Source organism: Corvus moneduloides, chromosome 6 (assembly GCF_009650955.1).
Source record: "Corvus moneduloides isolate bCorMon1 chromosome 6, bCorMon1.pri, whole genome shotgun sequence".
NCBI classification, from domain to species: Eukaryota; Metazoa; Chordata; class Aves; order Passeriformes; family Corvidae; genus Corvus; species Corvus moneduloides.
Genome location: NC_045481.1, coordinates 32,328,296 through 32,355,479, shown reverse-complemented (window position 1 = coordinate 32,355,479; position 27,184 = coordinate 32,328,296). Strand labels below are relative to the sequence as shown.

The 27,184-nt window shown below is 35.7% G+C and overlaps 2 protein-coding genes across 2 annotated transcripts in view; one reads left to right on the top strand and one right to left on the bottom strand.

Annotated features, from left to right (window-relative positions):
- Positions 1-21,609, bottom strand: part of CHRM5 (cholinergic receptor muscarinic 5) — a 50,230-nt gene extending 28,621 nt beyond the window's left edge. The window contains exons 1-2 of the mRNA XM_032112925.1: positions 21,211-21,609; positions 20,883-21,125 (exon numbers count right to left, since the gene is read on the bottom strand). The gene's annotated coding sequence lies outside the window, so the exon portion shown is untranslated. The remainder of the gene's footprint in view (positions 1-20,882; positions 21,126-21,210) is intronic.
- Positions 1-27,184, top strand: part of AVEN (apoptosis and caspase activation inhibitor) — a 90,390-nt gene that overhangs the window by 17,856 nt on the left and 45,350 nt on the right. Inside the window, exon 2 of the mRNA XM_032112926.1 lies at positions 2,922-3,102. Coding sequence (XP_031968817.1) covers positions 2,922-3,102 — 181 coding nt within the window. The remainder of the gene's footprint in view (positions 1-2,921; positions 3,103-27,184) is intronic.

The following is a 27,184-nucleotide window of genomic DNA, read 5'->3' as shown; positions in this document are numbered from 1 at the left end:
TGTGCTTAACGTGCTAGGACTGATTGCACTTACAGTGAAGAGTGGTTGAGTAATTGAAGCGGGATGCAAGAGGTCACTGTTGCACTTTCTCCATTGTGTACTTCAGCCTTGGTTTGATCCAAACCACTCTGAGTTCCAAGGAAGTGCAGAAGGATGACCCCAGGGGAAACTACTAGTTCAGAACAATGTTTACTACATTTAAACACCTTCATTCCTGAACCACGTGCATCAACGTGTTCCCATCTGTAAGAAAAGTCAAACAAAAAGCCCATTTTCCCGTATTTTCTCAATACCACACTGTCCCCAACCCTGTATGTAAAATTAGTGTATTAAAGTATTCTTTTGCTCTGTTAGATTGTAAATTGTGGTCATTTGTGCTATGCACTTTGCTTTCCTTTAGAAGAAAAGTGCAGTCACAGGCTCTCATAAAGGATAAAAATGCATTGCTTGGCAGAAGACCACAAATTGTGCAAGTTCCTCTGCAGGGGAGCTTGGCCCCTGTTGTTTGAGTTCTTCAGTGTTTAGGCAGAATATTGCACACTTTTTTTTTTTTTTTTTTTTGTTCTTCTGATATGCAAAATAGTCTGAAGGTTTCCTGGTTTTGTTCAACTGGGTTTTTGCATACTTTCCCCACTTCGAAAATTTCAGTGAAATGTGCAAATGGTGATGCATTTATTACTATCTGGAACTGAGGCACAGCACATAGATGCTATACCTCCTGTGGTATCCTGGTGTTTTAGAACACTGAGCAATAATATGTAGATGTAGTTCAATACTATTTAAAGGCCTAAGGTTTTCTACTTATGCGAGTAATACTTTTTTAAAGGTTATGTCTGAGTTGGATTCTAGAATTTGTTTCAGCTTGTATCTTTTGTTATTTGATGATGTGGCAAGAGGGAAGTTTCTTTATTTCATTACACATAGGACAGATGTTTGCTTAAGACTCATTTTCAGCACGGTGGGGTGACAGTGGTAGTAGTGTATGGTGTAGCTGAATAGGCAGCTAAGAGAAAGGTGGTTAAGGTATATGTTTCTGAGTGTCTGGGTTTGTTACTTGGTAACTGTCTCATGTGAGATGGTAGAAGCAAACTATTTTCAGAAGTTTCACTGATCAGTTTTTTAATGTATTTGAAAATTTTAACACATCTTTAAGTTGATTGAATTTGAATTGATTATTCAATTGTGATTATTTGCAGTTCTATTTTGTAGCTTGGTGGTGCATCACATAAGATTTTCCATTAAATATTTATTGGAAATGGGAGCAGGTTTGTATTTGAAGTTTACTTGTTTTAACAGTAAGCCTCAGGACAGTACCTGGGAGACCAGGCTGCACAACTTCTGCTCCTGAGAATTTGTGGTTTGTTTCTTGAAGTTAGCTATTTTACTTCTAAGAAGTGAAATTTCCTTGAGGTGCACTGTATAGCATAGCTAATAACAGAACGTGAAAAAGAATTTAGTCTCGTTTAAGAGAAAACATTTGTATCCATATTAGTTTACTGGAAGCACGTTGAACTAAGAAAGTGCTACTCTTGGGTTTTTATTTTTACAGTTGAAAGGAGTGAATTCTTCAAACAGGTCTATAATAAGTAATTATCTATAATGTCATAGTTTCTTAAGATTATTCTGATCTTTTCTTAAAAATAAAGTACAAAACTGATCTATCTCTGTAGCACTGCTCCTGCTTTGACTTGTGAATTGTTTCAGGTCCAAGTTAATTTGGGCACTGAATTTCACTAGGTTTGCTGGATTATAGCAAATCATTCATTTTTTAGAAGAAGAATAGAGAAAAAATAAGTTTATTTTTATCTTGATGGAAGTGGATTTGGCCTTTGTTGTGTGGAAGCTATAGCTCTGCCTCAGTTTCCAGTAATGTAGTTGTCACTTCATCCACTTGCTCATATAACCGTTTACCTACAACAACCATTTTAGTTTATTTATCTGATGAATACAAAGAAAAGAGAATTTACCTAAAAAATTGCACAGAACCAGTGAGAATGCACAGAATATTTTCCTTTTTGTCAGCTGTTTGACACGTGGGAGTGCATTTGTATAATTGTGACAGATTTAATTTCTTGCCTTGAGTGCTCTTTCCTCCAGGAAGCAAGTCTTTTTGTTTGTGTAGCAACAGTCATTCCAGCTAAACCCCAAGCTCTGGGAGAGCTGCATTTGTAGAGAATTCAAAACAGGAGAGTTTTCCACAGCTGTTACGTACTTGTGGCAGATGCCTATTTTGCTTGTATCTTAAGTTGACTCTGCAATGAATTCTCCTTTTGACCCTAGGACTTTTTAAGAGGTTAAAATTAGTAGATCAACTGCTAGCAGTCTATTTAATTTTTTCACGTCTATTTCCATAAAATGGCTTTCATGAAGGAGATTAAATTTGATTAATTATTCCATATTACTTGATTTAAGACTCTATAGTTGCTTATAGAAATTCTTACATAAATCACCATTTTCAAAATGTTTTTCTGCAGAATTTATCTTCTCCTGTTCCACTCTACAAATATAGTTTTATTCAGTTATCATATGTATCACTGCAACATTTGGACAGAGATACTTGGTTTCAGTTCTTAGTTCCACTCTGTATCCATTGCTTTCAGTTTTAGGAAGGAAGCTATTCATTATAAATTTTCAGAATAGGAGGGAAAGTAGTGGAACTTGTATCAGTGTCAATGCTTGACCCCTTGTAAGAGCTGCAGCTTCCCTCGGTGCATTTTAGTTACACTCTTGATGAATTACATTCAGACACAAAGATAGTACCACCTAAAATGTTGGTGGGGATCCAGATGGATTTGTCTTTCTGTGGGTTTTATGATGGGTTTTATTTCTGTGGTTGGAGTTGTTTGTATGAATGATTGTTTAAATACAGAACAAAATGCTATTAAGTTGCAATGGCTTAGCTGTCCATTTAAATGTCACAGGTAGAGGAGGATGGTGATACCGAATCACGACATGAAGAAGAGAAGGAAGAAGTGAAATGCTATTCAAGAAGAAAGGTGTTTTCTAACTGGAGCCGCTATGAGGATACAGAAAAAGAGGGACAGAGTGAATGTGGGGAGTCACAGAGAGGAACAGACTTCAGTGTTTTGCTTAGCTCAGCAGGTAAGCATTTTCCAATCTATAGGGTTTTTTTAATTTTGCATTTTGAGACATGACTACTTTTCTGGCTGTTGTCTCTGATGATGAATCGCCACCCTAGAATACCGTTCCTATCTGCTTCAGTAAGTCTGCCATTTATGCATTTAAGTGTTGAAAATCTCCACAGCTGCAGCCTCCTAGCATACAGGCTGCACTGAGCTGTGACAGATGGGGAGTATAAGAGAGCTGCTGGCTAGTGCATTTATATCCTTTTTGTGAAAACAGGGGTCTGAGTGTGTGCATCATCCAGTAACATTGAGCTTGTTCTTGCTGATCTTGGTTATTGGGTTGCTTTCCAGGAAACAAAAAAAGGTTGCTGGTATGACTAAACACAGCAAATACTCGGACAGCTGCTTGCTCTTGGTTGTTTCAACAGGTTTGTGATCAGCACTGTAGAGATGTGTGCATGAGTAGCAAGTGTTACGCTCCTTGAAAATAACGATCAGTTGTTTTCCTCTGTTTAGAGAAGATGATAAAGGAGGAAGAGGAGGGACAGTCTATACTAGATCCTGGGGTTTTTCAGCCATACATTTATGGTATAGGGTGGTTGCGCTAAAAACAGTTACCTAAAATTATTTTAGAAACTCTTGATGTGCCATTGTGTTGGAATATTATTCAGTAAAAAGCTGTAAACAATGTATTACAGCAGTTTTTTTAGTACCTTGGAAATTCTGCAGTTTCCCAAATCTAAATAATTGGGTTTTTCAGTCACAGCTTGGGGGGGTAAGGTAGAAGTTAGCTACAATAAAGAAATAAAGACCAGAGATTCTTTTCTTGGTCCAAGAACCAATTTCTGAAGTTCTGTTTCACATGAACATTGCAAAGTTGGGCCTAAGCTGTCAGGTTTTAATCCCAGGATCGTGAAATGTGTATTGACCTCTCTGAGTGGTGTGTTGCGTGGCAAACAATGCTGGAGTCAAGGCACATAGTATGGACCTCAGAACTGTGTATGTAACAGAGTCTGGGGAGCAAAGTAGATATAGTAATTCAAAACTTGAAATCAAGAGACCTGTCCTGAGGTACCATGTCTCCATGGTTCAGCTTTTTAATGACTTCAGTAACTCTGCAGTTAGCCTTCAGAATGTCTTTAAAATGTTCTGAAGTATAGTACTGTGGAAATGAGGATATAACAAAGTAGTATTTACCTTTGCTAATTTGTATTTTTCATGAGTTATACTTCAACACAGTTATTATCTCCCCATTTATTTTACTCTTTAGATTCTCTTAATGCCTCAAATGATAATATTGGAAGGTAGTATTCATATATTCATACTATTTATTAATTCTAAATCTTTGATTTAGAGAGTGCTTTATTTTAGCATATATTTTATTACTGTTCTCTACAGTGATATAAATCAATAAGAAACAAAAAGGGAATAAAGTACTTTCTTCTGGAGGAAGAAAAAAGTACCTTCTAAACAATAATGCAGATTTCTTGGAGTCACGTAAAAAAGCAGTATATGTCAGCAGTATTCTTTGTTCTTTAGTTTCTTTGGCTGATGTGTGAAAAGTGAGAATACAGTCGTATTTATTTGTAGTGGTCTGAGAAGAAGCTTGCACATCTGCTTTATTTGATAATTGCTGTTGTTAGTATATTGCCGTTTAGCATTCTGAAGTTGCAAAATTAATCCAATTTAATTGCAACAAGGAGTTAGGGAGTACAGGAGAGGGAATGGAGGTAAATCTCCATTTTTCATTAATACAAAAGCTTAAAAAAGTCTTAAAAGTCTTGTAGTTTACTATTAATACACAACTATGCAATTAATACAACCAGTTAAGAATTCTTTGGCGAAAGCTCAGATTAAAAACCTGATCTCCTATGTAATGGTTAGGTTCCCTAATATTGAATGCAGGGTCTTAAAGTGTCATCCTTAAAGAGAAAACTTGGTTTATCCCAGAAAATATGCTGTTAATTGAATGAGATAGCATAGAAAAAATCATTTGGGATAGTGTAATAAAGACAGAATTAATACTAGTAGACAAAATTAAATGGAGGAATTCCTGATGTCCAAGGAATTAAAAGTCCTTGGTACTTATTTGTTTAATATCATGTAAACGTGCTTCTGTGTGTAATTCTTTACTTAAAATCAACCTAAAATAGCAAAATGAGATATTCTGTGATATGGATGTCATGTTGTTAATTAGGAGGATTAGAGCTTTTAAATGTAATACATAAACATTACTGTTGCTTGAGGTAAGAAGGGAACAAAGTTATGCATTGTTACACTACATTTTTATCATTAGCAGAGGAAGGTGGAAAATGGAAGTCTGAGGAGGAGAAAGGAGTTTGCAGATACTTGAAGAGAATGTGGAAACTTTAGGGTATTTTATTTTACATCTTTCAATAGCTTCTGAAGACAAACACTGGGTTTTTAGGTTTTCACTTACAGTTCCAGCTTTCCCTGCCTTAAGACAATCTCTAGTGCAGCACTGATTCTGTCTTTTCAATCAAATAGTTAGGCCTGACTAGTCCCTGACCATCTCTTGACTACATGTTGTTTCTCTGCTGTCAGCCTTTGCCTGCCTACTAATTCTTCTCACTCTTCCTTCCTTCTGTTTCTGATTCTTGTCTGTGTTTCTGAACCCTGTTGGTGGGTCTTTTTTCAGTCTTTTGTTGTGAGCCAACTCCCTTCCACATATATTTATTAAAATCCAACTCTTTCAGATTCTGTCAGAGACAGAATATCTGTCCCTCATTCTTTCCAGTCCTAGTGACCCCCAAGTCTTACTTGTTCTGCTCAGCATTGCTGATTTGGTTTAATTCACTGCCACATCTTCTTATGTTCCTCTTTGTTTCTTTCCTTGTCTAGTCAATCCCAGTTCATTCTTTCAAGCTTCCAGTTCTGGTCTCCATTATAAACTGTTTTTTCCATCTTCTCTCCACATTCTCTGCCAGTATACCCTAAATCCTACTCAAGTTACCCAACAATATAAAGTGACAGGCCATTGTTTTCAACTGTGTTAGGGATATCTCCATAGGTGACACTGCAGAAATATGCAAGACGACACTTTGTGTTCAGTGTTTTACCTAAAGCTTATTAAATGCAGACTTCTCCTACTGTGGAAAATCTGACTCTTCACTCAAAACAGGAAGTAAGAGGAAGCTTAGTTCAGGTGCCTTGCACATTGAGACAACATGCAGAAGACCACTGAGGACGTAGATGTGATGGTTGGTTGTTAAGCTTCAGCAGATCTTGCAAAAATGAGGTACAAACTCTGATTTCTAGACGCTTGTAGCTTGGCTAAGTCAGGTTAGATTTTTTGCAAAATGAGCAGAGTGTACCTCCTTCATACAACATCATTGTGCAGTCTGACTTCAAGTTACTGATTCAGGGCAGGAAAGTAGTTACAGTTTCTCAAGTGCTTTCACGTAGAAAAATGTTCAAGTCATTCTCTGGGCTCCTTTTCAAGGTGGCGGTAAGAGGAGGATAAGGAAAAGCTACCTAAAGCAGACAACAGCTCTGGAAAATTTCATACTGAATAGTTAGAAAAGCAGCTGAAAATAGTCTTGAGTAAGAACTGCCAGGTGGCTTTGATAATAGCTGATGTCACTGGCCTGATGGAGCTTCTTTGTTAGGGCTTATTATATTTCTGTGTAAAATAGGTGTCCTTGGTTCAGCTTAAGTTTTTAAGTATGTTTCTGATGGAGCTTCTTTGTTAGGGCTTATTATATTTCTGTGTAAAATAGGTGTCCTTGGTTCAGTTTAAGTTTTTAAGTATGTTTCTTTTTTTTAGCATTTTATAATTTATTTATTTTTAATTGTCTTGAATATAGCAAACTTGCTTTTGTCTAGCTGGTATAAAATACAAGTCCATTGTGAAGCCCTCAGGGAATGTGTCGCGAATCAATTTAGTAAAAATGCTGTTGAAGCATAAAGAGCAAGAGAAGTGGAAGTGATAGGATAGCCTTACTTTGCTAGCAGAATCTTGCCATGTTTGAAGAGCTGCCCTCATTTTTTGACAGATGAGGGTTAAGTGACCTACAGTAGACTTAAGCTGTTCATCAGATTTTTGTCTGTGAATGGATTCTTTATATTTAAAAATATATTTTAAAGATATCGTTATAGAGCTGATCAAAAGGTATCTGGGCACTTGATCACTTTTCTCTAAATGTGGTAGGCGTTAGCAGTACAGCAGCCAAAAATTGCCAATATACATGCCTCAATAACAATATGCAGACTGCAAGATATGATGATTATCAAGATGAAAAAATATCTTTTTGGACATGAATTTTTTCCCATTTGGTTTTTTAGGCCATGGATGAATAATTCTGGTGCCTTAAAGGTTAAGATGGAGAAATGCTGTGCAGTTCAAACAAAACTGGCAGAATGGTTTTGACATTGTAGGAATACACATAATTTCTAATAATAATACGTATAATTCTGTAGGTACCTAGCAGTTGAATACAATAAAAAATGTGGAATAAAACTCAAAAGAACAGTCACTGGAGCATAATAGTAATGAACAACAGATATAAGAATTATGAGGTAACAGTTACATTCCCTTCCCTAAAAATGTGTTCTGGTTTTTTAACCTCTTTATTTTGGGTCTCTGTTTAATTTTGATGTGTCTATTGCAAGACATTGCTGCATTTTTGTCATTTGCATGATCAATACATGCTTGAGAATTAGAAGTACACAGAAGGCCTTTGACCATCTTGGAAAACCTGAACAGATAAATTTGTGGAGCAAGGGTTGCATTAAAAATGGGTTTTCCTTCAACTTTTCTATCTTAAGTAGAGACTTTTCCAAGTTTTTTCAAAAAAAAAAAAAAAAAAGTTGAGGGAAGAGTAAATCAGTTTTCTGTTTTTAATGATAATTCTGCTCAAGCAAAAAGAATGGCAGTAATAGGGCATGGTTCAAGTGCTGAAAAAGAATCCTTTGAGTTTTAAAATTATAGAGAATAGCTGACAATCAGTTTTCTTTACAGAAATGCCTAACTCATTGGTTATTTGGATTACTGTATATATCAGAGCCCCACTTTTCAGTGGTAGTTGCTTGACAACTCATCTACTTCTTATTTGGCCAGAAATTCAACTGATGCAAAACTTCCATGTTCTTGCTGTACCCCAAGTGACATGAGCTCTGTGTAGAACATAGCGTTATTGGTTACTTCTTACTACTATCATCAGCTTTAAGACACAGGTGCCAGGTTGTTGGTCTTGAAAGGTGATTACATTGTTGTACTGAGGATTGGTAACAGGTCACTTAAATATTGCTAGTTTATGTGCTCCTGAGATAAATAGGTATGGGCATGTGCTTTACTTGCATCTTCACGTTCTCTGTTTTTCAGTACCTCATTCCCTAAACATTCTCTGAGTTTCCATGACATGCTTTCCTATCCTGCTTCCCCTTTTAGCCCCATTTCAGCACATCAGAACTTTCATTTCCTTTTTGATGGTCCTCTGGTAGATAACATCTCTCATCTGTGTAGTCTTTGTATCCAAGTGGTCTCGTTTCCACTTGCACATGTTTTATTTGCAACAGGGCAGTCTGCAACTTTGGACTTGTTAACAGACCTAAGAGATACTTCTGGCTTATGTACCTGTAGGTATCTGAAATCAACAAAAATGTAGTCTCTCCCATACTCTTTTTCTTCTCCCAAACAAACAGAAAAAAACCCTTCCACAATAAAGATTTGCATTGAAATCACAGGACTTGGCATCAGTGAAAGTTGGTTCTCCATTTGCTCAGTGCTTCTTCCTGAACTGTTCCTAACATTGCAGAAATTCATCTTTTTTTTTTTTTTTCTAATCAGACAAGCCAAGCTGTCTTTTTTTTTTTTTTGTCTGAACTAAAAATAAAAAGTGCCAGATTTTAAGTATTAATTACATTTTCTTGATAAATGTGTTTTCCTGTAATAGGTAGTCTTTGCTCCTTATATATGCTTTCACATCTGTGCCTTTTTCCCTCCTAAGTTTTATCTAAAATATAAACAAAACTATGAAGTGTGGAAGTATAATGTGACTCCATGATTTGAATGCATATAAATGTAGGATAACATGTCTTCATTTTAACATTCTGATATCTTTGAACTATGTGTCAGTGGTAGTACTGTATAACTACTGGTAACTAATAAAAAAAATCTGAAAGGTTTCAGTATTTCAGAGAAATTTGTATGCTATATGATCTAGAATTGAATAGAATAAGATTCACAGACTAAAGGGGTTAAATTTTGTTCCTATTAAAATCAAAGTCATAAGCTTTTCTCCATTCTTTTAATTTTTCACATCTTGAGTGCAGTCATTTATTTCTGAAGCTCCAGATTTCTGGATTTAATAAGTTTTCTGACCCATATCCTTCTGTAAAACTGGGTCTTAATCTTTTGCTGCTACTTTATATTTGATGGTATTTCTGCTGAATTGTGTTGAAGTATGTTTTGGTTATGAAATCACAAATCAGTAAGTTTAAATGTGGAGCAATTTGTCCTTATTTCTATATTGCTGTTGTCATGTCTGCTACTTGAATTTGTAGGCTTGAGACCTAGGTAAAAATGTCTACACACCTGACTCACTGTTTCTCTTGTTTAATAATGTTCTTTGTTTTTATAATGCCCCTAAAACTGTTCTGTCTGATGAGGCCTCATCTCGGTCATCTGTGTTTCTGCCACATCATCTCTGACATTTCTGCTGCTGAAGTCCCCTAACCAAAACTGAATTACTCTGACTCTTGTACTCAGATTGTGCATTTCTTATTCCAGTATTCATTTCCAAAGTTCAGTGTGTTATTGCCACCACATTCTTGTTCACTTTCCTACTTTTACTGCTTTTTATTTATTTTGTGCCATTCCCTACTTTGAATTTTTTTTAACTTTTTTATTTTCGTTATTGTTGCATATTGCTTTTGATTGATTTTATTTTTTTTCTTTTGGTTTCCTTTTTACACTTGTTAAATTCTGACCACTGTTAAATCACATGAATTAGACTGTAAACTTTTTAGAGCAGAGACATTCTTTTGCTTGCTGATAAAATACTGGTTCTTTTCCAATAATGACATTATTAGGTATCACTTCTATGGTAATACTAAAAGATGTTAATTGATTTAGATGAGCTGTGTTAGTTTTAATTGTAGTATTTTTGTTGCATCTCTCAGCAGCTTACATTAGAGAAAGAAATAAAATAGAAACAGAAATTCTACGAAGTTCTGTAAAACTAGAATTTTTTGTTTATGGTAAAGATAAGACTATCAGATGTAGCAGATTGGTTTAATTGTAGAAACTAGACTGCATTTGCTGTTCTGTTTCTTGTAAGTATGCATTTATTCCTAATATCTGTTAAGAAACAAAATAACTGTGATAGGAATGTTTCCTTTGTCATTGATACGTTCCAAAAAAATGTTGTGATCAGCTTGCATGTGAACCACCATCAGAAGAGACAGAGAGATCTATTCTAGCAATAGTCTCAGAAATTCATTTGCAAGCAGTGCTGTTTCTAAGCATCAATTTTGGAGTGAAAGAAGGGCTGTGAAGTAGACAGTAGACAGTAGAAGGGTGTGGAGTGCCTGTTTGTTCCTTAATCTCATTTACAACTATTCCTTTCTTCTTATTCCATCTGTGATCCTGAAATGTCTCCTCAAATCTGGTATTGATGGCTTGGGCTCTCCTTGTCCTGCTCTTCTTTTAATGCTTTTGGTTTTAGTGTGCTTTAGTCACACCTATTAATATTGAGCTTCTTTCCTTGGTCTCATCCTATCGCTCAAGAATTCCTAGTTCCTACAGCCAACTTCTAGTCTAGGCTTTCTCTTGACCCTTCCCCTGCCTCATATTTTTGTACCTGTCCAAATCGCTTGTTGGTTCCTCATCTGTTCTATGTTCTCTTGCCTATTGTTTACTCTCAGCTCATCAGAGAAGTGGCATCTTTGGCATTTCTGGGTGTTGTATAGGAAGATGGCTCTTCTGAGCACTTAGAAGATTTTTTTTTCTGAAACAGCTTAATTTTTGTCTAATTTGAGTAATTTTCTTGAAGAATGTCAAAGGCATATTGAGCCTTGCCAAAGCTTGTTTCAAAACAAGAGTTGTATTAAAGGTCTATTCCAGCCTCAAGGGAATTCTTTGTATCCCATTGTTGTCCTTTCTTGCACACCAAGCCCTTGTGTGTGTAAAATTGTGAACTAAAAATTCTTTAAATAAAAATCATGTTTGAGGGTCAGAATAGGGTGCAAGTGGGGAAGAATTTTATTTTCTTTGATTCTAATTTTCAACCTTTACTGGAATGTCAATCAGATGACCTTCCTTTGACAGTACACACTCCTTGTCTGAGTTTATAAAGCATAGTATATCTGAATATGCTGCAGATGATTTGGATTGTGAAAGTGATCGTACTATCTTTACTTCTTTTTGTACTGTTGACTGGAAACAGCCTGTGATAATATGGGGTTCTTAGATTGAGTTTATGCATGTGCTTCAATATACAGAAAATGTGTCACTGAGAATTGTGTATCAGCTTGCTACAAACTAAAAAGGGGCAAGGTGGAAGAACTATTTCAAAATGGGAATGATTTAATACCATGATATAATTCTGTTGATTTTTGTGTCGTAAAGGATAGAGGCCATAATTGCAGATATTTATAGCAATTAAATTTTATTTAAGACACTTGGTTAACCTTCTGCTGGGAAAATGCTGGCAGAATGGAGGTTTTGGAAAGCCAAATGTTATGTATTGACAGTTCACTGGTAGTAGAAGGTAATCTGAGTTAGATTTTTCTGAATAAATGAAGTGGTACGGGTGCAATAGTTCCAGCAAGCAATTCTATATGATTTGTACTATTCAGGAAAAGATACTCTCTTTGCAGTGTGGACTGTCACCTTTCCAATGCCCAAGGAAATATACCAAAGTGAACTTTTCCCTTGACTTCTTGACAATGGAGCCTTGTTAGTGTTGGTTGTTTTTTTTTCTTCTAGGTGTGCTTAATGTTTCAAAAGTCAGTAGAAGATAGAATTTGGCATGACAGAATTTAAAACTGCTTTATATTTTGCTTCTGACCTTGATAATAAATAAAGATCACCTCCCCTCTTCTGAAGAAAAGAGTTTGAAAGACACTTCGGTGATATTATGAATTTGGCCCATCACCAGATATGGATCTACTTGCCTGGTTTGAATACATGAGTGGTGCAAAAGAGTTGGCAGGAACGTGAAATGTAACAGCTGGTGAGAAGGGAAAGATCTTGCAGAATCAGTAAAATACTAGAATTGCTATTGATAATAGTAAGGATGGTAACATGCATGTGTACTGGGTTAAACTGGATTAAATCCAGATGCCTACTTCTGATTCATCTTAATGTACATTTGCAGGTAGAATATTGACAACAAGTAAATTTTCTAATGCAAATAAGAGTCTACAGCCTCTCTTGCTTTAAATTTCTTTTGTGTAACTCCACATGGTTCTGTCTAGCCCTTCTTTTACGTTTCTTCTGTTATTCATTTCATAATGCCTTATTAAGTGTTCCCTTACTCTTGGTTTTATATATCCTCTTTCTGTCCCACAGACAAATTTATTTCTCTGAGTTGTATTTGATTATGAAAAAAGGAGGAGGAGGAAGAGTAAGAAGGAGGAGTAGAAATCTTCACGAAGAATAATCTAGTCTCTTAGAGGAAAATTGCCTACAAGTATGAGATGACTAAATTAACTTGTAGGAATGTGATCTGAAACCATCAGCTCTCATACCTTTACCTTACAAGCACAGTTTAGCTTGTCAAAGAAAATTGGTCTTTATAAATATCTCTGGGTAAAGTAACATTTAACTAGAGACAGAGCATTTTAAAGTCTCTAAAGTGTTTGATTTGGTCATGTTATCTTTGTGTTTAAAAAAAACCAACAAAAAACCCCTAGTGATTATTTGTGTTTAGTGCCTGTACTTCAGAATAGTTTATATGTGTCAGTTCATGTGAACCTTAATAATTTTCTTTTGTCTGTTCATTTATTAATAGAAGAGTTTTTTGTTCTTTTGGGGATTTCTATTTGCAAATTTTTCTACTTTAAAGTATTTTAACATACTATTATTTTCTACTGCTGCAGTGACTGTAGGAACCTGAGGAAGTGAACAGTAGAACCCCTTCGGGAAGCAAAATTGGGAGTATGAATTAAAGACCTGTTTTTACAAACTTGCTTGGTAGGGGAAAAGAGTATTTATGGTCTAAATTTTAGCATGAATTAAAAAAAACCTAGGAAGACATCTTTTTAATTAAAAGAAAAGCTACAGAGGGATGTAATAATTTTACCTCACAATTGTATATGATTTATGGTGGTGGCAGAGGCTATAGGCAATGTCTTTTTCTAAGTATCTAGAATAAAATAACATAAGCACTATTTGTGAAGTCTGTCGCTCTCCCAGACTGGTTGTAAATTGAAATTATTTCAGTCAAAAGGACTATTGAAATAGTTTGTTTTGTTACAAAAATAACTCACTGAGCAAGTTGTATTATGTGATAAAAAGCTGCTGTAATGCATTTTTGAAAACTGAGGCATTGAACAACCACACTGGCAATGTAACTTCATGTGACTAGAATTCATTTAATCGTGAAAGGAAAGCACAGTACATAATCCAAGGAGAGTATAACATGGACAAGATAATATTTTAGTGACAAGTGATAGTCCACCTATGATACAAGTCAGGAAGAGATGATGTCCACATAAAGGCATTAGAAATAACTTATCTAATTTACATTACAATAGGTAAAAGAGTTCTTGAACAGCCTATCAAGGAGAGTATGTATAGGTGTTTAAGACACCTTTGGTGTTTTTCTTGAGTCTGTTTTTCTGTATCTGAGTTCTGACAGCTGGGCACAGCTAAACTTTGAAATTATTCAATTTCCTCCTCTCCTTGTAACATGTTTTTAAAAGATATATAATTTTAATTGCTAGATGAAATAATATTTGCTATTATTTGCTTTTAGATGGTAGAGATAAAATACTACCAAGAAACATCAAGTACAGTTCCTTCATTTTTTAACTTCTAAAACATGTGAAATAGCAAGCATAATAAAAAAAAAAAAACAGTTTCAGTAAAGTTTGGGACAAATTTGAGCAAGGGAAACTTGCTGTTGTTTCTTTCCCTAACTCAAATTCCTTACTAACTTGAAAGATAGAGGGCTAGGCTCTTTCTAGTTTGTAATTGCATATGAAAGGCTAAGCCCAGCATAGCCAGTAAAATTCATAGATTACAAAACCAGGGAAACCCTTTGTGATTGGGTGAACTTTTCTGAATAACATGAGCAGTCATCAAAGCAAGTTTTGAGCTAGTTAGTGTTTGATTTAAGGCGCATTTCTTAGTACAACTGCTGTCAAAAGCTCTTGTCAGTCTTGATTTAAACATGTCTGCCTTGACTTCAGCATGGCTTTTGACATGTGTCCCATAACATCCTCAGAGTTAAGCTCAGGAAATGCAGGCTGGATGAGCAAATGGAGAGGTGGATTGAGAACTGGCAGGATGGCAGAGCTTAGAGGGTTGTGATTGTTGGCACAGGATCTAGTTAGGGGCCTGTAACTGGCATTGTGTCCCAGGGCTCAGTACTGGGTCTTTTTGAACTTGCTGATCAATGACTTGGATGGAGGGACAGAGTACCAAACTGGGAGGAGTGGCCAGTACCCCAGACTGCTGTGCTGCCATCCAGCATGATGTAGACAAGCTTGAGAGTCGGGCAGAGAGGAACCTAATGAAATTCAATAAAGGTAAGAACCTGCACCAGGGGAAGAATAACCCCTGAACCAGTACAGGTTGGGGGCTGACCTGCTGGGAAGCAGCTCTGTGGAGAAGGGCCTGGGGCTGCGGGTGGAAAACAAACTGTCCATGAGCCAGCAGTGCCCTTGTGGCCAAGAAGGGCAATGGGATCCTGAGCTGCATTAGGAAGGGCATGGCCAGCAGGTTAAGGGAGGTGATCCTGTCCCTCTACTCAGCCCTGGTGGTGCCTGACCTGGAGTGCTGTGTCCAGTTCTGGGCTCCTCAGTAACAGAGAGACAGGGAGCAGGTCCAGGTCTTATGAGGAAAGGCTGAGGGAGTGGAGCCTGTTTAGCCTGCAAAAGAGATAACTGAGAGGGGACCTCATCAGTGCATATGATCATCTGAAGGGCACATGACAAGAGGATGGGGCCAGACTCTTTTCAAGTGGTGTCCAGTGACAAGACAAGGGGCAACAGGCAAAAACTGAAACACAGGAAGTTTCATCTGAATATGAGAAAAAACTATTTTTAGAGTGCCAGAACACTGGAACTGTTGCCTAGAGAGATTGTTGAGTCTCCTTCTCTGGAGATATTCAAGATGTGCCTGGACCAGTTCCTGTGCAACCCATTTTAGGTGAATCTTATTTATCAGGGAGTTACACTAGACCTCCAGAGATCCTTTCCAACCCCAACCATTCTGTGATTCTGTGAATTTCGGTGCTGGAGAATCCCCTAGAGCTCTTGGATTGATTTGATGTGTTGTTACCTTCACTTTTAAAACTGTGTATCTTATTTCCCCCCTAATTCCGTGTAGCCTGAGGACTGCAGAGAGTTGCAGAAAAAACTGCACAAAAATGACAGGTTAAATTCTCTGCAGATGAAGATTAAGTGAAATATAGTGTGTGTGAGAGTGTGTGTGTGTGTAAACAGTCCCTATACATTTAAAATCATCTGAGATGATTGTTATTCCTCTCTAGTTGAAAGCAAGTGAACTACAGAAATTGGGAGAATAGAGAACAAAACAGAAGAGACATCGTGGTGTCACCATATAAATCAGTGACACAGGCACATAGTGTAACTTTTTGCACTTCAGATCCCAGAAGCTCCACAAGGAAACAGTAGTATTGAAAAGATACAGCAAAGGCCAGCAGGCCAGCCATCAGTATGGAAGAATTTACATGGCTAAGGATGGTATGAATAGAGTAAAATGGAGGTCTCCAACAGCAGACAGATGAGAACAGTATGCCATAGCTCTCTGTGAAATCATGTAAGGATTAATACAAGAAATAAGAAATTATTATTGTCTCTGCTAGTGCAAGAAATAGGGAGTATTGAATGAAACTATCTGGCAGTGAATTCAAAGCAAAGGTATTTTTTTAATGTAACATAATTAAATATGGAACTTTTTCACAGGATCTTGTGGAAAATGAAATTTTTTGCAGGTTCAAAAACAACTGGAAAAATACTTTGAAGGTTATCTTATAAATAAGACATTATGTCAGGCTCAAAAAATCCCTGAACTGCAAATAGCTAGAGGCTGGCAGAATAATTCTGAGGAAGTATCCCTGTGTGTGTGCTCTGTTTTCAGTCGTTCCTAGACTCATGCTGTTGGTCGCTGTTGTGCAGAATTTGGGGCTGTATGGAGCTTCTGATGGATATGGTGTGACCTTGCCCAAGTGCTTCTTTCTTCCCTGTTTGTAAGCTGCAGGATCACTAAATTAATCTTTAAAGTTTGAGATGGTGTCTTTTCAAAAGTGTTGGAAGGTATTAAGGTCCTGTGAAGAATTCACTTTTCTGTAATTCTAGTATTTTTAGCACGCTTGCTGACTTCATCACTGGTTGATATATAAGTAAATAGCAGAGGAATAGCAACATGAATTCCATGTAAAGCATCTGCTCATTGAGGCAGGCTATACAAATGGGTATTTTTAATGTCTCATCGTTTCAGGAATATTGAAGACCACTATGGAATGTCTTTCTAGAATAGTGAAAAAATGCTATCAAATGGAACTATTTAGGTAACTGTAGATCCATTAATTTGATATCAGTTCTGTGAAAAAAAGAATAGAAAAGCTGATACAGGCTTTGGTTAATTGAGATTTCAAGTGTGGAAGCAGGCCTTGCAGGACCTAAAAGGTGGTCAAGGACCACAAAGAAAGAGAGGAATGAGCTGAACAGATGTATGTTGAAGCTGTTGGGCTTCAGGTTTTGAGTTAACACACAGTTGCATCTGCTGTAATAAAGCTTCCTTCTACGCAGATGCTGCTTTGCCACGTCAGACCCTTCCCAAAGCAGTTTGTATCTGTCATAAATGTATGTAAGCCCTTGTGCTCTAGTTTTAAGTCAGAGTTTGTACTGATAGCAGCCTGAATGTCTGCCCTATGCATTGTCACCTGCAGCCATAAACTGTTTTGAACTGACTCTGCTTGCTTGTTCCACACACAAAAAAAAAAAAAAAAAAGGAAAAAAAATATATATGAAAAACAAAAAATATATATATATCAGACAGTTTGGCTTTTTGGATGATATATCTTTCCACCTGGTTGGAAGTACTGCATAATATTACCTTCATGTATTTACAGTGCAAATGGTTTGAAGTGTTTTAGTGCCTTTTTTCTCATTACAGTAATTTTGGAGGCAGGGGATTATTTAATGAAGGGCTTGAGAGAGATGTAAATGGCCATGGTGAATTTTGTGTTCATTTGCAACTCAAGATGAAATAGACTTACTGCATCAGTGATTTAGCTAGAGAAGCATAAGTTCTGGATTTCGCTCCTTTCTTTCTATTAGCTTATATAAATTCTTTCAATAAAAGGATGGAAGTGTAAAAGTATCTTATGTTTTACCTGTAACATAGTAGTCTTGCTAGATGTGAAAGTGAATGCAGAAGATCGGCCAATAGCTCAGGAATATGCGTATCTCCAAGTCTGTGCTCCTACTTGTGGATTTCTTTTTGCTGATAACTGCCCAGAAGGGGCAGTTGGCACTGTTGGTTTGTGTCTAATTTGTATAATTTTTAAAAGGCATATTAAACCATCTCTTACCACTTTAATATTTGTTACCTGCTGGATTAGCTGGGAAGGGGGTCCCATATGTATGGGCCACATGTGCTGTTTTGTGAAGCAGATGTGCTCTCTTTGGGCAATTGCCTGTTGTTATTTTGTGATGTGGTTTATTCATTTCACATATACAAACAACTCAATACAGAGAGGAAATGAAAAGATATCCTTGTCAGATGCTTAGTGATCCTTGAACAACTGATTGTGATAAAGGTGGAAAAATAAATATTGACTTACTGCTTTCAGGTGATATGATTTTACATAATTACACATTTTGGAAAGCACATCATGACTCTTGGGCACATGGTGTGATTCTTGCGGATAGTCCTGTACAGGACAAGTAGTTGGACTCAATAATCCTTGTGGGTTCCGTCCAACTCAGCATATTCTGTGATTCTTTGATATTTATTTCTGGGTGCATGGAAGGTTAGGTTTTGGAACTAAAAAAAACCTGTTTGCTTAGTTAATATATCTGAATTCTTTGAGGATAAGTGAGAGAAATAATGCATTTAAAATAAAAATAGGATTTATCTTGATGACTTGAAATTATTAATGAATACATCTGAAAAAATCCACCTTAAAAAAATCATATATATTGAAAAAAGATTATTTGTATCCAGTTCTTCTTACTACAAGCAAGCTTTCCGCTTGTTTTTAGCCCTCTCATATTTTCAACAGAGCTTAAAAAGCCTTAACTGCAATTCTCAGTTCAGAAGTTTCTAAAACACAAGGTTTTGAGTAAGCCTTTTGAGAGCTTCTTTGAATAATCACCTTTGAATAAGGATGTTGGTTAGCTGGCATGTTTAGAATTTAGAGTGGTGTTTTTTGTTTGTTTGTTTTGTTTTTAAGCCATGATAAGCAATATCTTTTACAAAAGAGAAGGCAAAAAACTCAGGAAACATTCAAGTTAACAAAACTTCTAGTGTGAGAACAGTACTCAGAGAAACAAAGGTTGAACTCCAATTCTTATTTTTCTCTCTTTTTTAATTTCCAACTCTGAACCACATCCGGCAGATACAAAGCTGTCTTCTGAAATCAGCCAACAAAAGCTGTATTGCATTTGCTGCTTGTTGTAAATATTATTGGGTTGTAGTTCCGTATGCAGTAATTTGATGGCTCAAGTTACAGAAATTGTGAACTGGTGCTATTGAAACTTACATAATATTTTAGTTTATATTCTACAGAACTTACTTCCTCACTTAGGATTTTTCCCTGGTGTGTTACATGTGAGACAAAGTATCAGTGCATGTTGTATAGAAGCTGTGAGTAGGCAGGAAGAGTTCTTACTGGATCAGGGTGATGTGTGAAGTGGACATGGGAAAAAATGATTGAGAGAGAAAAGGACAGAAACGGGGGAAATGTAGGGAGTGCTGGAACCTGCCAACAACAAAATGGTTGAGTTATGGGTGCACTAGCAAAAATTCCATCAAGTTCTCATTAAATACAGCACATGGGAAAATGGAAAAGGTTTAGAATAATAGAAGTGTCTTTGCCTGTATTAAGCAGAAGACTTAAGTGGGAATGTTTAGAGAAAAGAGTTTTTCCCCCCTGCCATGGCAGTGAAAAGTGTAGAACAAATTTCAGATACGTAAAGTATGCAACAGTAATATGCATGAGATGACCCCTGTCTTGCAGAAGTTGTTTCACATATCCTGCCATTATTTTGGGAGTATGTTGTTGACTCCTGACACTACGATGAGCCTTGTCTCATATCAACTTGGGTTTTTTAGTCTCATAGTATTCTACCAGTCTTTGGCAAGTAAGTTTAGTTTTCTAACACTTGCTAGAATGCATAAATGCTTTGTGCATAAGTGAAGGGTTCATAAGGGTTGTTTGTGAGTAGCAAATTAGTCTGTCTTTAGCAAGCATCAGGCAAGAGAGATATTATTTTAGTAAATTAGCAAAACATAAAAAGAAAAAAACCAGAAAGAACTGATGGCTATATTAAATAAGAATATCATATAATCAGATGTGCTAAATAGAAACAAGGGAAGTGATACAGAGAGAAGTAGAGGAGATACTTAAAACAGTGCTAGAAGAAGAAATATTGCATGTTAGCAAGTAGAAAAAAACTGTGCGAAAACAACAATAGAGGAAGCAAAGGTGTAGTTTTTCAAAGTTGCTATTGAGTACAAAATTGACCAGTGTACTATAAAATGGTATGTTAAATGATATAAAATTCTTAATGCTTTTTTAATTTCGAGGGTTGTGGGAGGTTTTTGTATCTGAGCAAATGTATCTTTCTCTATGACTTCTAAGTGTAATTTTTTAGATTTCAAGCCCTGTTCGATGGTAGAATCTCATTCTGAAATGCTTTGCATGCTATTTTCTTGTAGAGTTCATGTCTATGTGACTCATGTTATGAATGCTCTAAATGAGTGAAAAAAAATGAGATAACCTGCACCTTCTTTTTTTATAGTTTAACTGAGGGACAGATGCCCAGTCTTCTTACTGACACTCGGTACACAGTATCTTGGGGTACATTAGCATGGTGCTGTTCCCTTACTGTGCTGTAGTTTACCTTTCATAAATAACTGGTCAACACTTCCAGTTTTATTTAATATTCTTTTATATAAACAAAGATTTATTATTCTGTAATAAAAGATATCCTCTTACATCTGCTGCTGTGGTGCAAAATGTTGTTTGCTTTGCCAGATTAAATAGATAATGAAGTGCAGTAAATGTTTTTTGGTACTATTAACAGAAACATGGCTTTTTATTAATTTCTTTCTTACACAGCCATGCATGGAAATACGTATTAAAATATTTTGAAGGATTTAAGTCTTAGGAAATATTTCACTCTGGTATTAGTCAAGAGATCATATAAGAGTTTTTCCTTTGAATAACCTTAATATCAAAAGAGAGCTGTTATTTTTACAGTATAGGAAATCTAAGAACATCAAGTATCTGTCATTGAAGAATTTAAACTTCAGTATCAGTATAAAGAATTTTATATTGAGTTATTTTTCATACATTGAAATATATGTTGATGTGATAAAAAATCAAAACAGTATATGAAATAAAAACTTACCTAGGAGATACTTGATTGAAGCTTTGTCTGTGCTCTGTCAGAATATACTGAGACTCACTCAGCAGATAGGAAGCTTTTTTCTATTTGAAATGCATTGTGCACTCTCGTCTTGTGATTTCTTTTCCACAGCGTCTTCTTGTTCACTGCTGCTTTCGCTCTTATGGTATTGGTTGTTTCCAGTTTATTTCCAGGTATCTCCAATATACGATTTCTTTCACATTCAGGATTTTTGTTTATTCTGCCCTGATCAGGTAACAGAAAGAACCCGTGAACTTTGCATCTTTCCCTCCCCACCAAAAAAAAATGTAAAAAAGGCAAATGCACTGACCTCAGTTAACTCAAGTATTCAGCACCCATTTAAAAAATCATTTAAATATTTGATAGCCAGTAAATTCCATCTGTTTTCTGGTGCTATTCCAACAGTGAAAAGTTATTTCCCTACACATTTTGGTAGCCTCCACATTTTAGGTTTTTGTAGGAAATATACAGGATCAGTAGACATCAGGGCTTAACTTTTAATCCATGCAACATTATTCTGTGAAGGATGATGAAGGTCTGCCTCTCTCAGCTCCTCATGCTTCTATCAGACACAGATGTGAAATGCTGCTTTAGAGAGACGGGAAAAAAAATCCTAAAGGGTGTAGTGTTTTGTCATCTCTCAGGACAGTGAGCACGCATGGCATCAATGAGTGGCAGATATGAGCTATTCAAACCAGTTGCTGAACTGACGGGATGATGCTTTCATACATAATAGAACCATTAATTATTTCTTCTGATGGACAGCAGTGTGTACTAGAAGAAAAAAGCAGCAGATGATAATACTAGGTTTGATAGGTTCTCTGTGTTTTAACAGCTTGTCATTAAGAAACAAACCAGAAAAAAAATGCTGTTTTGGGATATGATCAGGTAAAACAGACCAGAGTTGTTTTGACAGGGTGGATGTCATTCATAGGGTTAAAACTCCATTCAGGTTAAGGTCTATTCACAGCTGCTTTTTATAAAAAAGATATTCTAAGAAATCTGCTTTGTAAAATCATGGTTTGTGTTTTGCTTCAGGTAGCCTTTCATTTGGGAAACCTGGCTGTTGTCTTGTAGGTTTTCATCCATAACTTAATTTATAGATTAAACCCACACATTTCTTATTTTTTCCCCTGCAAAAGGAAACCGTAACATTTTAAAAAAATGTTTTTCAAAGAACTCTCTGTATGAAGATGATCTTCAAACTCCTTACACACTTTGTATCAAACACACTTGCAAATCCATTTCTAATTAATTTAGAAATTTAAATTGTCTGATTTAATGTTAAGGAGCTGCTCTCTAGAGGTTGATATGGAAAAAATAATATATTTTGAAGAACTCACTTCAATGTGGCATAAGCCTTCATAAATGTAAAATATGATGGATAAAATCTTCATTTGCACTATCAGTGTTGTTAAGGGCAACGTACGATGATTGTGGGGAAAATAATGCGATGTTTGGAACTTTTCCTTAAAATAGAGGGTTTTATTTTCTTCTCAGAATCTTTTTTTAATGTAACTTTTCTTTTTAAATTTATTGACAAGAAAATGTTTACAATAAATCAATTTCTTTATTTTGCCTTCTGTACCTTGAAGGTGAAGAAGAGATAAGATGATGGCTACTTTAAAACCACGGTGAAATATAAAGCCCATCAAAAAGGTGATGGGAGAAAGGGCTACTTCTGCTGGTTTGTACTTATTTACTCTAAGTAAACAACCTCTGATGAAGAACCTCTCTCATCATTGAAGAAGAAAACTTATCTTCATCTTCCTTGTTATGAAATGATGGAGAACATCTGGATAAAGCTTTTTCTAGTTTATCCAGTCAAAAATGATGAGCACTGTTATGCCCTTATATCACATCAAATAACTTTTGGGATATTTTGGGTGTCTAGCTTGCATTCTATCTAGCTCCAGACCAAATCCAAGCTTAGAAGTATATGATGGCTGTAACTTTAAATCTAAGTTGTCAATTTTGTCTCTTTAGATAACAAGTCGAGTTGCCAAGGATACAATGGGTACATGATATAAAGTCCATGCTGAAATTACTGGAATGAGGCATACTTTCTGAAATAATATTAACACTTTCTCTCTTAGGATTTCTGTCTTCACATATACAATCCATGCCTGGAGCTGGTGCCCAAGCTGAGCTGAAAGTGACCTAAATTTATTAGCATATTTTTAAGAAGTGTTGATTCTTATGAAAACCTTCCAAGGCACAACCTTTGTATTCCAAGATAATCTTTTGGGAGACAAACACTAGCCCGGTCTGCTTCCACCTTTGCAAATCTCCAAACAGAGGACTCAAATATCTACTCTGTGATAATTCCCAGAAGAAGTCCTGAAGCACAAAATAATTGAGCAGTTTTCTTGCACACACATGCGTGCGAGCACATACGTATAAATATACGTACACATATATACATACATGTATATATATGTGTACGTGTATATATATATATACACGTACACATATATGTATAAAACTCACTTTTTTTCTCTCTTCAGGACAAGGTAAACTGAACTATTTGTATGTTAGTATCAAAAGTATTATGCTGTCTCAAACCTGGAGATGAAGATAACTTGGATAAAGCAGCATGTTACAGTTTAGGGGATGACAGTAATTCTGACATCTTGATGTGCAGCCTGAGTCTGGGAATAAGAGATGGTTGGTGTTCAGAATTCAAACACTGAAGATGAAGGTGGTCAAAATTTTCAACCTTAAATACAGCGCAAAGAATTGTATTTTTAGCATAGTGTTCTGAAAATCTTTTCTGTTTGGTCAATCTGCAGCAGGAGTAAGTTATATATAAGGTGCATGACTGACGTGGATGTATAACATCTGTGGTGGAGAATGTTGTCAGTATGACTGAAGTAGCATAAGCTTTGAGCATGCACCAGTGAGCTCTCCAAAGGGCCTATAGTCCATCCTGTGACTGGGTATCTACTATGTGCATTAGGGGATTACTTCCTTGCAGAGTTTGGTTATCTTGGACTCAAAATATGGTATGATGAGGGATTCCATGTCTGTAAATAGCATCAGTTGACATGAAGTTCTCATACCTCTGAGCCAGCAATAAGGAATCACAGGGGACTGGCTACATCCCTCCATTTCATTTGGATCACAGGCATGTTGTCTTCTGCATAACTTTGTGACAGCAGAAGGGTTAACTTTGTAGTGAGGCAAAAGTCCTGTACTTGGACAGACTTCTATTTCAGTTCCTACTTTTTTGAGTGGTGATGCACAAAAAGCTACTACGTAGCTTTGGTTAACAATGGGTTGAAAATCTGCACCTGAAAATTGGATGCAGGGTGAATAATGTACTTACCTGCTTTAAGAAGAGTGCTTTTTAAAAGTTGTATAAGTGAGCACAATGCTTTCTTTAAAAATATTTTGCATTTTAAGTGTGTGAGCATTTGGGGTGAAAGCTCACTGAAATTTCATTGCAGTCTCACAGTGATATTTAATATTTACAGTATCAAAGCTGGTAGCTTTGCAAATAGTATTAATCCATGTATTGTCTGTGTTAGTCCATCCATGATTAATAATTATGGGTTCTTCAAGTCCTAAAGGCCAAATAATACCCCCTCTGTACCAAAGTAATTTGTCAAATATATTGGAAAAAACATTTTTCTAATAAGACTGAGTGATCAGTAAAGCTGTATCTCAATGAACCATTTCTACAAATTATAAAATGCATGATAATCACATTAGCATTGCAAATGAATTTGAAAAAAACATAGTGTGAAAGAAGACATAGTGTTAGTGAACACTTCTAAGCATTTTTCTTTTTGAGAATTCTATCAAGTATTTACCATTTATCTAACAAACAGCTGTGCACATGGAAATCCTATTTTTACCCTTTTTCTGTATACTGTCATTCAGCTTTTAGAGAGCTGTAAGATTACCTGTTTCAGGTAAGTTGATAACTAGTGCTCGCTTTTCGGAGAAAAGCGGTGCATTTATCAGAATTTTTAAATTGCTGAAGAACTAATGTTCTGAAGAAAATGTCATCATTATTTCTGCTTCTTTTGTTGTCTACAAGTAGTTCTTGCCTTTGTGAACATAATACTCTTTTGCCTTCTTTTATTACTTTTTTTTTTTTGAGGGATGTTTGTGTGTATTTGTTGTGATCTCATATCAATAATTATTTATTTTTGCAGATAAAATAATTCTGTTTTTTCAATGGAATATTTGATTATCTTCCAGCTTAATGAAGTTCATCTGCAAAACTGTATTTTTCAGTGTTTAATATAGAATACATGATCTATTTCTTAAAACCAAAATGATTTTTAAAAATCAATGTCTGAAAATAAAAACAGTCTTCAGAGTTTTAAAATTTTGAAATCAATCAGATAATTAACACTGAATAATTTTTTACTTAAAAACATGACAACCTGAATCTTAAAATTATTTTGAATTTTACAGCAATATCTGCTAGCTCTCACTGAAAGTAGATACTTTGGCATTTCTTAAAATTGATACTATTCTTATTAAATGAGTATTTCCCATAGTCTGGAAAATGGTATAGATCAACATCTTCAAAAAAGAAATGGACTGAGATAGCTTATAAGAAAAGGAGTTTTTGTTACCTAGGAAATGAGTGAGTAAAAGTACTTAGCACAACTCTTAAGTCAGACACCTGACGGCTTTTTAGTTTCCTAGATTTTGATTATGGCAGTAAAGTTAGACTTGAGACAAAGTGGCTTTAATATGAAATTCTTTGAAAAGACAGACAAATAGTTTGTTTTCTACTTTTCTAGTCAAAGTGTTGCTAGTAGATGAATTTGGACAGAATGCTGTAATAAGAATGTATACCACTTCCACTACTAATAATGATAATTTAACGTTATTTCTAGGACTGTTGGTTGCTACTAACACTTGGTTGGAAATTTTATTCAGTGAAATTTTGCAAGAGTGATACTTTCAATTAAACTATTAATTCTTTTTTTGAGAAAGGTAACTAGTGTGCTGACACAGATTTTAATGAATATGTTTTAGAAATCATACTTTGAGCATTTTTGTGTATTAAAATTTGACTACCTTGGTATGTATTTTTCCCCATTATTTTAATATTGTAAACAGCCAAAGATTTCTGCTTTTGTTTAACACTGTGTTAGGAAGGGTAAGTAATAACTGTTTCACAAATATATGAGCTTCAATTATATTTTTAATCACGTTTTAATTAATGGATCAGTATTTGTGAACGTGCTGTCTGTTCAATTCAGCCAAATTACAGCAGGTTGCTGTTACTAAACTATTCAGATTGGTAGCAAATTTTGGAACTGTTTTGAAGACTGAGCAGTTTTGCATGATTGTTATTTGTTAACTTGTGATATCTGATGAATATGTTCTCACCAGATGCTGGCCAGATATCTTTCAATTTACTATTTTTTAGACTATGCATGAAACAAATGGTTTATGACCTTGGAATTGTTTTGAATTTTACACTATTTTGGCAGCCCTTCCCCCTCACCTGTGTTAAAGGCAGGTTTTGCAGTTTATGTTTTTTGTTGTAAAGGTAAGGAGCAATAACACTGACCACAAATTCTGGAAGAGTTTGTGGGGGGTGGTGTCAAAGATTTTTAAGTTTTGCTTATGCATATTCTTCCTTTCTCTCTCAATTTGATCTTCCTAGTTGCCATAACAACTTCATAATAGCAGCGCATTTACTGCTGTAGTTAAGGTTGTGTCAGCACTTCCATTATAAGCTACTGTTTTCAGGAATTTCTAATTTATTCACAGGCTTAAAAATGACATACAGTAAGCCTATGTAATTGGTTTTAATGTATGGTACCAACTTTTTGAAAGCTGCTGTTGTCTGAGCTCTGATGGCATGTATAAAATAGCGTATCGTTCCAAGTGGGTTTTTGTCTTTTCTTTTTTTACTGAGAAGCAGCAAAACATTTTTAGTCTAAAATTAATTTTGACTGGTTCCCATCTGCCAGAGGTATGAGAACCAACATGTTCTTTTGCTCTACCACAATGCCTCATCACGCCTGTATCCAGTTAGACCCATCTGTTCCTGTTAGTTAAAAGGTTAGTGTGAACACGGCGCTTTTCTGGGAAGTAGGAAAAATATAACCTTTTTAATAACAGAGTTTCATATCTCATTAAGAAATAAGTGTTTGACATCTTCAATACATTTATAATTATTTTTATGTTAAATAAAGACTAGCAATGTTTAAATGGTGGATGATTTTTGAAAGGCGAGAAGTAGAGGGTGAGTCTGTTTCTGATATTGAAAAAAGTCAGTTATTCATTGTAGATGCAGTTCCTGTTAT